The sequence below is a fragment of the Barbus barbus genome (genome assembly GCF_936440315.1).
Source record: "Barbus barbus genome assembly, chromosome: 15".
Classification (NCBI taxonomy): Eukaryota; Metazoa; Chordata; class Actinopteri; order Cypriniformes; family Cyprinidae; genus Barbus; species Barbus barbus.
In genome coordinates, this window is record NC_136743.1 from 2,193,193 (window position 1) to 2,207,697 (window position 14,505).

At 31.4% G+C, this 14,505-nt stretch overlaps 1 protein-coding gene across 2 annotated transcripts in view; it reads left to right on the forward strand.

Annotated features, from left to right (window-relative positions):
• The window catches only part of LOC306880807 (phosphatidylinositol 4-phosphate 5-kinase type-1 gamma-like), a 53,750-nt gene extending 45,000 nt beyond the window's left edge, over positions 1–8,750 (forward strand). For both annotated transcript variants that reach the window (XM_079434575.1, XM_079434576.1), the window contains exons 7-12: positions 3,572–3,871; positions 4,828–5,033; positions 5,109–5,192; positions 6,408–6,456; positions 8,237–8,321; positions 8,408–8,750. In XM_079434575.1, the coding sequence (XP_079290701.1) occupies positions 3,572–3,871; positions 4,828–5,033; positions 5,109–5,192; positions 6,408–6,456; positions 8,237–8,321; positions 8,408–8,628 (945 nt within the window). In that variant the 3' untranslated portion in view covers positions 8,629–8,750. The remainder of the gene's footprint in view (positions 1–3,571; positions 3,872–4,827; positions 5,034–5,108; positions 5,193–6,407; positions 6,457–8,236; positions 8,322–8,407) is intronic.
• The last annotated feature ends 5,755 nt before the right edge of the window (positions 8,751–14,505 follow it).

The following is a 14,505-nucleotide window of genomic DNA, read 5'->3' on the forward strand; positions in this document are numbered from 1 at the left end:
AATAAAATACAAAATACAGTATATATATATATATATATATATATATAAACAGTTTGTGAAAATGAAAATATTAAATAAAATGAAAAATATATATATTAAATACAGATTTATCTCATTTTTGTTTTAGTAATTAACTTTTTTATGTCTATATGGTTTTTATCAAGTTTTAGTTTTTAGTTGTAGTTTAATTAGTTATTTTAATAAGTTATTTTAGTTATTTATCTGTAACTTAAACAAAATGAAAATGAGAAATGTTGCAAAACTAGCAACTAACAAAAATACAATTTCATTAATCTTCATTTTTAAAGGTTTTAGATTTACAAATGCCTCATTTTGCATCATTCAACGGATGAAAATATAAAAAATATAGATTAACAAATAATAAATACAAAATATATAAATTATATAAAAATTTAATTTCTAAAAAAAATAAATGAAACTTTAAAAATAAAGATAGATAAATAGATATATAATTATTTTAAGGCACTCCTCTTTTTTAAATAAAATTTTCAAATCAATTAGTGCTTATTTTGTGCTCAAAATGAGCCTTAAAAATACTAAATAATTAGGGATAGTAAAGATTAACTTCCAAAAGCACAAACATAAAATAAAATACAAAATACAGTATATATATATATATATATATATATATAAACAGTTTGTGAAAATGAAAATATTAAATAAAATGAAAAATATATATATTAAATACAGATTTATCTCATTTTTATTTTGTTTTATTTTTATAATGTTTTATTTTTTTGTTGTTGTTAAGTCATAATTTTGTTATGGCATTTTTATCTGACTTGGCAAGACTGAACTGGAACCATGTTGTATTGATTCCTACTGTTGATGAAGCTGTTGATTTTTTTCAGCAACAATTTCTATTGATTGCCAATAAACATGCTCCTTTTAAAAAGCATAGAATAAAAAATAGGGATAATCCTTGGTTTACTCAAGAACTAGCCCAGTTAATTCAATTAAGAAATAAACAGTGGTCCCTTGCAAGGAGGTCCAGCAGTAATGTAGATTGGCAGCGTTTTAGAACTTTGAGAAATAAATGTACCTCAGCCATTCGGGCCTCTAAATCAAATTATTATCTTAATGTAACTTCTGATGATTTTAACAATCCTTTTAAATTCTGGAAAACAATCAAAGTATTGCAGAACAAAAAGATTTCAGATTTTCCCCAGAAATTGAATATTGGAAATGTAACCATCACAGATAAAAGTGACATTTTAAATGCTTTTAATGTACACTTTGAGAAGGCAGGTCATTTATTTGATCAGCAGTTTCCATCAAATTCAAGGGATGCTTCAACATATTTTTTGCCACCTAGTACATTTTCTATTTCTGATTTATCATTTGATTTTGAAGCCCTACAAGTTCAAGATGTTATGAAATCACTAAATTCTATTGACCCTAAAAAGGCGCCTGGACCTGATGGTCTAGATCCCTTTTTGTTAAAGGTGGCTGCACCGGTTATAGCTGAGCCTATTACTCATATTTTTAATATGTCATTAAGTTGTAATCAGATCCCAACAATCTGGAAGCAAGCCTACATTACTCCCCTGTTCAAATCTGGTGATCGATTTGATATGAATAATTTTCGACCCATCTCTAATCTTCCTGTTCTTTCTCAAATATTGGAATCTTTAGTTGCGACTCAACTTAAATCATACTTACACTCACATAATATTTTAAATGAAATGCAATCTGGGTTCCGGTCGGGGCATAGTACAATATCCGCCACTTTAAAAGTCATGGATGATATCAAAGAGGCTATGGATAGTAAACTTAGCTGTGTTTCTCTGTTCATAGACCTCACAAAGGCGTTTGATACTGTGGACCATTCATTATTGGTTAATACCCTGCTGAGAGCTGGTATTGGATGTAACGCGGTCAAATGGTTTCATAGCTATTTGACCAATCGTTCACAAATGGTCAAAAATTACAATGACCTGTCAAATCCAGTCCTTGTAACTAAGGGTGTTCCACAGGGTTCTGTTTTGGGTCCTTTGCTTTTCCTAGTTTATATTAATAATGATTGTGATAATTTTAATTTTTGTAAATATCACCTCTATGCAGATGATACAATTCTGTATTCTTGTGCCCCCACAGCTAAATTAGCTTTTTCAAATCTGCAGGCAGATTTCAATATCCTGCAATATGCCCTATTAGATTTGAAGCTGTTGCTAAACCCACATAAAACTAAAGTTATGGTTTTTCAAAATGGGCGAACAAAACTATCATCCTTCTCCATCAAGTCATTAGATGGAATCTGTATCCAGTCTGTAGATAATTACAAATATTTGGGTTTTTGGATGGATAAAAACCTAAATTTTAAATATCATGTTGGTTTCCTTGTAAAGAAATTAAAATTCACATTGGGTTTTCTGTATAGACTAAAGTCCTGTTTTTCTTTGGTTTCAAGAAAACGTTTAGTTGTTAGCCTTTTTCTGTCACAGATTGATTATGGGGATACTATTTACAGATTTGCCTCTCTGTCCACCTTGTCCAAACTTGACCCCCTTTATCACTCTGCTCTCAGATATATCACAAACTCTAGTTTTAGGACACATCATTGTTTACTTTACAGTTTGGTAGGATTGTCATCTCTGCATTTGCGCAGGCTTGAACATTGGTATATTTTAATTTATAAAGTTATTTTAGGAAAACTTCCAAAATATCTATATAGGAAATTTTTATCATTTCAAAATTCCTATAATCTCAGGTCACAAAAATGGTTACAGTTAAGTGCCGGCTATTAGAACAGAGGCTGGAAAGCTAAGTCTGTTCTATTATGGTCCCTGGTCCTGGAATGATGTGCAGACTAAACTTAAACTACAATCCCTCATCTCTTTAAATGATTTTAAACATAGAATAAAAGAATTGGTCATTGCTAAGTGTAGATGTTTTGATAATTCTACTTCCACTTAAATTCATTATCAACACGATCTTATTAATGTCGTTTTTGTGAACAGTATTATACAGGGTATTAGGTAATACCTAAATGCTTATGCTACTGTATTCTTTGTTGTATTCATTGATGATGTTGGTTTTGTTTGTGGTTTGTTATTTGTTTAATCCTGCTATCTGACCCTGTCTTGACTAGGTCTCACTTCTAAAAGAGGTTTTAACCTCAATGTGACTTTCCTAGTTAAATAAAGGTTATATATATTGTTATGATATAATACTATTTTGATCTGTTTGCTGTTTGCAATGGTGGTTAATATTTATTATTTTTCAGTGTGATATTGATGAGTTGTGTTAGGGTCACTTTGTCCCTCAAACATCATAATAATAAATAATTATAATGGTAGTATATGCAACCCTCAACAGTTTAAAAACAAAAAACATATGTATGTCCATATTTTTTGATCCATAAGTGAGTTTTTTGACCACTGAGCTAGGAAATCTTCCCGGTTTATATTTCAGGAGTCAGGTCACCTCATGATTACACCACAGCCCTTTTTCTCTGTTGTTCTCTGGTCATGTAGCAGCGATTTTCAAAAAAAATTTCCAGGTTTTCTGACTCTTTAAATGAGGCTCATCTGTGTTATTTGTCTCTCAGAACCTGAACCAGAATCCTCGCACGCTGCTGCCCAAGTTCTTCGGTTTGTACTGCGTTCAGTCCGGAGGGAAGAACATCCGTATCGTGGTGATGAATAACATCCTGCCGCGCATCATTCGCATGCACCTCAAGTTCGACCTGAAGGGCTCCACGTGCAAGCGCCGCGCGTCCAAGAAAGAGCGCGACAAGTCCAAGCCCACCTTTAAAGACCTGGACTTCATGCAGGATGTTCAGGACGGACTCCTGCTGGACGTGGACACGTACAACGCCCTGGTGAAGACGCTCCAGAGAGACTGTCTGGTGAGAGTGACCGGCTTCGCTTTGGAGCTGCATGATTTAGTTTAGTTTAGTTTAGCAAACTCTGGATTTGCTTGTTTGTTTGGCTACACAATTAGATCACAATTTTGTAATTATATAATAATAATAATAATAATATAAATTATTATTAACACAAATGATTATTATTATTATTATTATTATTGCAACTAAATAAAAAATATAAATGGCTAAATAAAAACAAAATAACAAATAATACTATTGTAATATTTCACTGTAAACTAGAAAAAAGCAAGTATTTAAGAAAATAATGCAATAATAAAAAAATAAACATTTATTTAAAAAATCTGTGTACCTTTTAAGACTATTCATTAGGTAAATCTGGACATTTGTTTATTTATTTATTTAAATTTAGTTCATTTTAATTGTTTTACATTTTTTTATTTCAAATTTTGCAATTCTGATTTAACATGCAATAAAAAACATAAATTCAATTTTTTCTTGGTTGTAGGGTTACAAAATGTATTATTGTCATTGTTGTTGTTTTTATTATTATTATTGTTATTATTGCTACTAAATAATGATATAAAATTGGTCCATAAAAAAAAAAGTATTTAAGAAAAATGAAACAATAATAATAATTTATTATTATTATTAATATTATTATTTAAAAATTGCCATTGTGATTTAAAATATGTAAAAAAAAATATTATTTATTATATTATATTATATTATTATATATTATTATTTTAATTAAAAATTATCATTATTATTATTGCTAAGTAAAAATAATAAAAATATTACTATTGTAACAAAATCAAGTATTGTATAAGACAATAATAATAATAGTTTTATTTTTATTATTATTATTTATTTTAGTCACATAGTGATTTTGATTTTATTTCGATTAATCGTGCAGTCCTAGTTGGGTTAGTGCAGATCTAAAGTGTGGATAGTGAAGGTGTGTGGTTTGTGTGCAGGTGTTGGAGAGTTTTAAGATCATGGACTACAGTCTGCTGCTGGGGGTTCATAATCTGGACCAGGCGGAGCGCGAGCATCAGATGGAGGGATCGCAGGGCAGCAGCGATGAGAAGAGACCGGCCGCTCAGCGAGCGCTTTACTCCACCGCCATGGAGTCCATTCAGGGAGGAGCGGCGTGCGGCGGATCCTTAGACACCGACGACACGTGCGTGTCTCTGATTTCACATCATGAGTTTGGCTGGATACAGCAGCACACACTGATTCTCTGCTCTCTCTGCAGGATGGGTGGCATTCCTGCTGTCAACGGCAAAGGAGAGAGACTCCTGCTTTTCGTCGGCATCATAGACATCCTGCAGTCCTACAGGTCACACTCTCATGATAATAAAATGCAATCAATTCAATCCTAAAGCACATTTCAAATCTGCTCTCTTCTCTGAATCAGAGAACTCCTGGTTTGCAAGTCACGATTCATGACCAACACACAAAAATACTTAATTTTAATGCCCACATTTATTTATTTTTTAGGAGTCATTGCCATACAGGTATCAAACCTGCTTAAGATTTAACATTTAAATTAAATTTTAAATGTATGTGTATATTTAATTTAAAATCTATATTATATTGTATTTAGGAGATTGATGTACAGTTTAGATTTAACATGTTTTTAATATATTTTGATATCTAAAAATATTATTTAAATTAATTATTAAACTATAATACTTGTTTGTTTATTTATTTATTTGTTTATTTGGAAAAATTGGGGCAATATTTGTTTTAAGCCAATTTAAGCCTTTTTTAAATTGTGTTTCATGGTGCAGGTGTCCTGTGGTTGGAATTATTGTTAAAATAATTATTATTAACTATAAATGTAAAAATAAAAAAGCCTTCCTTTGTAAATCTGTAAGTAAATCTGGCCCTTTGTTTTTATTTTATTTATTTAGTTATTGGCAAAATTGTAGTTTATTGTGCCTTGAAGTTGTTATTAAAATGATTTAATTTAATTTAGAACAATTGCTGAGCTATACGTTATTTTTTTAAATTGTCTACTCTTAATTATGTAAACCTGACCATTATTTATATATTTTATTTAATATTTATTTTATTTGAATAAATATTTATTTTATTTATTTTGTCCTAAATTAAATAAATATAAAATAAGAAATATTACTATTGTAATATTTCACTGCAAAAATAATTTAATTATTTATTAATTGATTTATTTAAGAGTGATTTTTGTTTAAAGAATATTCTATTTAATTTTATTATTCTTTATTATTTTATTTTAGGCCCTTTTTAAATAGTGTTTATATTGCATACGGTGCAGGTGGCCTTAGTTTTGAGCTTGTGTATTTTCTCTCCTGCTGCTCTTTGATTCTCCGTTAGTGTGTGTTTGTGCTCTTTTGCTGAATCACGTTAGTGAATCTCATACAGATGATGAACCGCATGGCTTTATAATCCTCTCTAGTGTTGGGGGTTGTTTTATGCTCTTATGTAACAGTTTTTGTAAGACTGCATTAAGTTCTCCATCAGGACACTCAGCAGTCTGTGAAGTGCAGCTGATGCTTGTGTTTTTCTGCAGACTCATAAAGAAGCTGGAGCACACGTGGAAGGCTCTGGTGCATGACGGGGTGAGAAACTCACATAAATACATCATCATCACCGTTATAATGCATCATAACCATACTGTCTGCCATCTCAGAGCATTAATACACATCACTTCTGATACTGTACACCTACAGTATAAACAAACTAATTCATGACCCTCCTTCCCCAATAACACATACTTTGATTTAATTCCATACAAATCTCAAACCCCACATCGTGACGTAGACATGTGGGGGTGTGTTTAAATGAGCCGTTTTAGGAGGGCATGGCAGAGTCTTAACTTTTATAGAGAATATCTCTTTGGTTTTGAAACTTTAGTCTTTGCAACTTCAGGGATCTTATATATGCACAAACAGCTTGTATCACTCCAAACAGAAAGGAAAACTTGAAATCGCATCATATGACCCCTTTAAGACTCTTAAGAAGAAGAAATTAGTTTTATTTTATTTTTATTGCCAAAATTGTGACAATATTTTGAATTGTGTTTTATATTACATATGGTGCTTGTGCCTTGTAGCTATTATTAAAATGTAATTAATTTAATTCAAAATAATAATCAAGCTATACATATATATATATATATATATATATATATATAACAAATTTTAAACTGTACTTTTAAGACTTGTTAATTAGGTAAATGTGGACATTATTTATTTATTTCCTTGGTTTCAATGTTTTTATTTTATTTAATATTTGATTTTGGGCCCTTTAAAAATTATTTTATATATTGTATACGGTGTAGGTGCTGTGTAGTTTTTGGGTGAAATATTGTCATAAACACACATCATCTCTGATACCTGCACATCTGTATCATCACCAGCTGTGAGGCACGGTTATTGTGAAGGTGAATACTAAATGTGCTCCTGATGCCCCTGTAGGGTCATTTCACCCTGTGGCCTCCTTTATTAATGCATGAGGTGTGTGTGTGTGTGTATTGGAGACTGACTGAGACAGTGGACTGACTTTGATAAGGATCGCTTGTGTTTGGTTTCGCTGTAGATAGTGTGAGTGTAAGTCTGAGAGAACATCTCTTTCCATTCGCTTTCCAACTTCTGTTTCTCTCTGTTTCAGTTCCAGTCTGTGCTTTTCTCCCCAAACACTCCCACATGTTCCCATCAAACACTGTTTCCTGTAAGACACATGGGATTCTTCCTGCAGGGGGTGTTTGACAGATCTGAAGAATTCTTTTGAAAGCATATTTGTGTAAATCAAATTGACTACTGCAATTTCTATAAATGTGAATTTCATAGAAACATGTCCAGGTCGTATTTCACCCTAAAATATACACATTGCATCTAAATATAATTCTAATATATATAAGTATAATATTAATATATATATATATATGTATGTGTGTGTGTGTGTATGTGTGTATATATATATATATATGTGCAATACAATATAATATACATAATTCAATCATATATAATATTATATATTCATATATAGTATTTCTATAATATTTTTGTTTGTTCTTTTTTATCTTTTGTGTTAAACAGTGACATTTAAAAAAAAAAAAAAAAAAGTATAATGTGCTTATCTGCCATGAAAATATTATCAGAAGTAAAAAAAAAAATCTAAAATTTGCCTCCATTTTATTTAAATATGCAAAATATAATAATGTGCCTCTTCCACCGCGATTCGAATGATAATTTGCACCTCAGTAATGACACTGAAAAACTTCAACAGACATCAAAATAAATATAAATAGTTAAAATAGGAGATTTGATATTATTTAGACCCATTTTGCCTGATCAATATATACTCATATTTCTCCTTCGTGTCTGTTTTGTGTCTCAGGACACCGTTTCCGTCCACCGACCAAACTTCTACGCTGACCGCTTCTTCAGGTTCATGAGCTGCACTGTGTTCAGGAAAAGCACCTGTGAGTGACCCACAGAAGGACTGTAGTGATGAAGAACCGAAGGAGACGCTGTAATCTAACAGAAGTCTGATTCTGTGTTCCTGCAGCGCTGAAGGCTTCTCCTGCTAAGAAGGGCCGTGCGGTGCTGACCGTGCCCAAACTCAGCGGCCCCGGAGCGGCCTGGTCGGCCAGCCAGCTTCCCTCAGAGAGAGACCAGAACATCTATGATCTGAGAGGAGCGCGCAGCTTCCCCGGGCTGGAAAACGATGGTGATTATCCTGCTTTCCTTCTTTATGTGCATGCTTTTGATAAGTACTCTTTTTCATAGAAGCCAGTTTCCACCAGGGAATAAAAATGAAAAAGGTAATTGTGACTTTTCATCTCACAATTCAGACATTTGTTTCTCTGAATTCAGAGATTATATACGCCTATTGCGATTCTGACTGCCTGAATAAAAAATAAAAAAAAGAATTTCACAATAATCATAACATAAACTGGACATGAACTTTCTGAATTAAACATGCAACATAATAAAGTCATTTGACATTCTTTTAAAATTATTTATAATTATATGTATTTTTTTATGTTTCAGAATGTTCATTTAAAAGTAACATTCCCATAATGTTCAGGAAGTGATAAAATGGAATGTTCACTTAAAGAGACAGTTCACCCAAAAATGAACATTCCGTCATCATTCACTCATCCTCCACTTGTTCCAGACCTGAATGAGGATCTCTCTTCTGTTGAACACAAAAGAGCAAACCGTTTTTGCTTATTTATTGTCTCAGGTCTGCAGTCCTGCACTCCTCCGTCGTTCGAGGAAGCGACCACGACATCTGTGGCCACAACTCTGTCCTCAAACGCCTCCATATCAATCCCAGAACGCTCTCCGTCAGACACCACAGAGCACCCGCGCTACAGGTCAACATTAATCACCTCGTTTGCAGAGATGATTTCAGAATCAGTCATGAAATAAGAAGCAACAGTTACACTTCACTTGAAGCCTTTATGTATAATGTATTATAAAGGCTTTCATAATGTAACCTACTATGCATTATATATTCTCATAAATAATTATAACCAAAGTTAAAATGCATTATAATATTTTCAGATTGCTTGTTGCATCTGAAGATGTTTTAATGCGTTATACTGTGCTTTCTATAGGTGTAACAATGAATAGGTAAGTATTATATTATAACTGTGGTAATAATTATTCATGAGATCATACAATGCATTGTAATGTGTATTATGAGGCATAATTAATGCAGTACAAATAATATATAAAGGTTTCAACAACAACGACAAGACTGCTTATTTTTTGACCACCTGGATATGAATGTCTTTAAATCAATTTTTGTTTTTACAGAAGACGCACATTGTCTCTGAAAGACGCTGAGAGAAGGTGAGCTTCAGTGGCATGACTGTGTTTTTGTTTACAAATCATATTGAACTGTGGCTTTACATGCTCACATCAGCTAGTTTATCAATCATGATGCAAAACATCAATATATATTAAATTAGGTTATATATTAACTTGATAAATGACCTAAGATGTTCAGAAAAACTAATCAAAATTAAGTGAAAATAACTTTTTAATTTAATTTTAAAAATCTGTTTTTGCTGAAAACAAGAAAAAAAAGCTGCCAGTGGGGACAGAAAAATTATTTAGTTTTTCCCTTTAAATTATTTTCTTTACTCCATTGGCTCCAGATTCTTCGCAAGTAAATGTATGTTGATGTAGAAATGTTTAGATATTTGTACTGGAAACTAAGATAAAAATACTGAGTAAGAAAATAATTTTTTGCAGTGCAGAGTTCAGTGTGTTTTGCTTGTTTTCACAGGATGCATGAGGTGGTGGATGTGCATGAGGAAGAGCAGCAGACCATCACTGTGCAGGTGGAGGTGAAGAGAGAGAGAGAAGACGAGGAGGAGGAGCCAGACGTCTCTCTGACACAGTATGTGCAAACACTACCTCGTGATTTTACTGCCAGAAATCACCACAGTAAACATGCATATGAATCTCAAACCAGCAGTACTCTTATTTACAGTTATTTGTTTTAGAGCACTAAGTCAATGGTTTGTTTTGCTAGGGAATGCATGAAAAGATGTAAATCTTGAATGCAATATACTGTTGCTTTGGATAAAAGCATCTGCCAAATGCATGTATGTGAATACATGTGTGAGCCTGGACTAAATATATTTTTCATTTATTTTTATTTGAGTTATAGTCATCTTAGCACTTCTATTTAAACTTTTTATTTTAGTTAGCTGCCTAGGCAACATTTCAAATTTGTAAGTTTTTTAACTTTAAAAAATTGAATATATAAATATTATCTAATATTTTTTTAATATTGTATTTCAGCTTTATTTTAGTTAAGTGAAACAGTTTGAATAGTTTTATTTTTAGCTAACAACAACAACACAGGTGAATATAATGTATAAAATCTTAAAGCAATGCAAATATTTATGATGAAAATGACTAGTTATGCTCAAAAAAATATATGATATTAAATAAAAAAACTACATTTAATTTTTTTTAAACATTTAGCAAAAATTAAACACAAATTACACATTTTTAATTAAAGTTTTTTAACTGATCAAATAGTATCTAATATTTCTATTATATTTTATTTCAACTTTATTTCAGTTATCAAAAATAATATAATATTTCTGTATATTTAATTTATGTATTCGAATTGCATGCAAAATTTGTATTTGTATTATACAGTTTTAACCTAAACTAATAAACTATTTTTTAGAAATGCATAGAGGAAACAGATAAGAAACGTGTGAAATTTCTGTAATAGTACTAATAAACCAAATGTGTTTTAAATACAACTGAATTCAATTGAATTCTAAGCTATTTTGAAAATGTGCTTATATAATTAAAATGAAATAGAAACAAATAGCCAATAATAAACTATGCATTGATTTTATTTATTTATTTATTTTTGCAGAGATACTAACTGCATCATGCATATGCATCAGATTAATTTAGTTTATGTTAAAACTGTGTAATCCAAATGGATGGAAATTTTCGATGCAATTCCTAAATTTAGGCCTAAATATTTTCTTGAGTGTCATGGCGATCACCCTGCTGGGATTTATTTTGGGATAATGACCAGCTGTACGTTATCCCTGACCAAACAGCTCTCAGACTTCTTCCTGATTCACGTAATATTTCTACACAGTATGTGAGATTATGATTAGTGCATCCCGAATCACTCTGCCAGAGGACTGTCTGCTGTTTCTGCTGGATTTATGAAATATGCATCTGTTTTCTGGCGTTTTATTGAAGCGGTGGATCTGTGAGATCCAGGTGTAGGTTTTGGCCATATGGTCCAGCGAGCTTTACTGCAGACCATCTGTTTCTGCTTAACTCCTCACGTCAAACACTCAAACCCTCGCTCTCAGCACTTCTGTCACTTTGAATTCTTTATGGAAAGTGTCTGTCAGGTTAAATAACGAGTCAGTGATACTGTGCAACACAAGTGTTTTGCAAAATTTTGAACAATTCTGAATTTTTTTTTTTTGCATGTTTGTCACACTTTAATGTTAGTCAAAGATAACACAAGTAAACACAACATGCAGTTTTTAAATGAAGTTTTTTTATTATGAAGGGAAAACAAAATCCAAACCCACATGGCCCTGTGTGAAAAAGTGCTTGTAAACAGTAAAATATGGTGGTGGTAGTGTGATGGTCTGGGGCTGTTTTGCTGCTTCAGGACCTGGAAGACTTGCTGTGATAAATGGCACCATGAATTCAGCTGTCTACCAAAAAATCCTGAAGGACAATGTCCGGCCATCTGTTCGTGACCTCAAGCTAAAGCGAACTTGGGTTCTGCAGCAGGACAATGATCCAAAACACACCAGCAAATCCATCTCTGAATGGCTGAAGAAAAACAAAATGAAGACTTTGGAGTGGCCTAGTCAAAGTCCTGACCTGAATCCTATTGAGATGCTGTGGCATGACCTTAAAAAGGCGGTTCATGCTCGAAAACCCTCCAATGTGGCTGAATTACAACAATTCTGCCAAGATGAGTGGACCATTCCTCCACAGCGCTGTAACAGACTCATTGTAAGTTATCACTAACGCTTGATTGCAGTTGTTGCTGCTAAGGGTGGCCCAACCAGTTATTAGGTTTAGGGGCCAAGCACTTTTTCACACAGGGCCATGTGGGTTTGGATTTTGTTTTCCCTTCATAATAAAAAACTTCATTCAAAAACTGCATGTTGTGTTTACTTGTGTTATCTTTGATTAATATTTAAATTGGTTTGATCTGAAACATTACAGTGTGACAAACATGCAAAAAAAAAAAAAATCAGGAAGGGGGCCAACACTTTTTCACACCACTGTATATTTTACATTTTTATTTAATAAATTAATGAATAACTCATAATTATTTGCATTTATCCTTTTTATTATATTTATATTATATAAGTAATATAATATTATTATTATAAATATTTATATTTTACCATTTAATTAATCATTAGCTAATTATTGACATTTATACCTCTTATAATATTTATATTGTAAATAATATATAATTATTATAAATAATATTTTTATTTACTTTTTTTCATTCAATAACTAATTAATTACTGTTTGAATTTAATGTAATTAATTATTTTAAATTTATCCCTGTTATTACATTTATATTATATATTATTATTATTCTAAATAAACTATTTATATTTTAAATTTTTTATTTAATTAATTAAATAAAAGCTAATGATTATTTTACATTTTACCCCTATTATAAAAAGATTTGAGTCTTAATAATTTTTGGCCATATTTGCCCTCTTCTCTTTTTTTTTAGCGCGGTGACAGACGCTCCTCCTCCAGACACTGAAGACCTTGTCTCAGAAACAGCTGCTTCAGCACCCGTTGCCCAGGAAACCGTCTCCCAGACAACACTTCCTGGTGACACCCAGACAACACTTCCTATGGAAACAGCTCCTCCGATAGAAAGCGGTACCCTGGAGTCAGCTCCGGCCCCTGAAGCAGCAGATCCGGCCGCCTCCAGCCCAAACGCACAGCGTCTCTCAGAGTCCCAGAGCCGGGAATCTCTGGAGGAAGAGCTCGCCTCAACCACTGACATCTACTTTGTGAGTATGAGCACCATCGTAGGACGTTAAACTCACACAGACAAACTCAGCATCTGGATTTGAGCCATTACTGCTGTGATGTTTAAGAACTTCATCAGGAATTGTTTTGGTGGCAGTTAGCATGCTGTCATATTAACATAAGTTTATGAAGTGTTACATACAGGGTTCCCACAGTTACAAAAACAAATATGTAATTTTGAAAATGTGCTGAAAATGTGAACAACAGTGTTATTTTGCTATTATGTATATATTTTATTATTATTTTTTTTTTTATTACATTTTATATTTATTATTATAATATTTTGAATACATAATTTTAGTTTTATTCCATGTGCTTTTGTTTTTACAATATTGTTTATTTAGATTTAATTGTATATTTGTGTTTTAGTTTTAGTCATATTTGTACTTCTTTCTAAACTTAGTTCAGTTAGTTTCCAAGGCAATATTTCTAATTTTCATTTAAGTTTTTAAAGTTTTATATTTCTATTATATTTTATTTCAGCTTTAGTTCAGTTAATGAAAACAGTTTTAATAGTTTGAGTCTTAGCAAACAATAACAACATATATATATATATATATATATATATATATTTAATGAAAATGACTAGTTATGCTCAGAATATATAATGCGTATCCTGCTTTTAGTGAGTCTAAAAAGACTTAAACAATAGGCAACAAGCTTTAAAAAACGTAAAAAGTAAAAAAAAAAAACATTTTTAACATACTAAATATTATCTATTTTCTATTATATTTTATTTCAGTTACCAAAAATTATTTTAATACTTTTAGTTAACTTAACAATAGCAACACTGGTAGATAAAATTCATGTAAATATATGATAATAAATTAATAACATATTAATAATAATGTAATATTTAAATGAATAGTACTTGCAACTTATGGAGGTCCAAATTACTCAAAATTAAATAAATAAATTGTTACATACATAATTAAATGCATAAATATTTAATTATTTATTTATTTATTTATTATGGTTGACGTGCCGACAACCGTAAACCTGATAATGAAATGTGGAGGAAATAAACAAATAAATAATTCTATGAATGAATGAATGCATGAATAAATTAATATA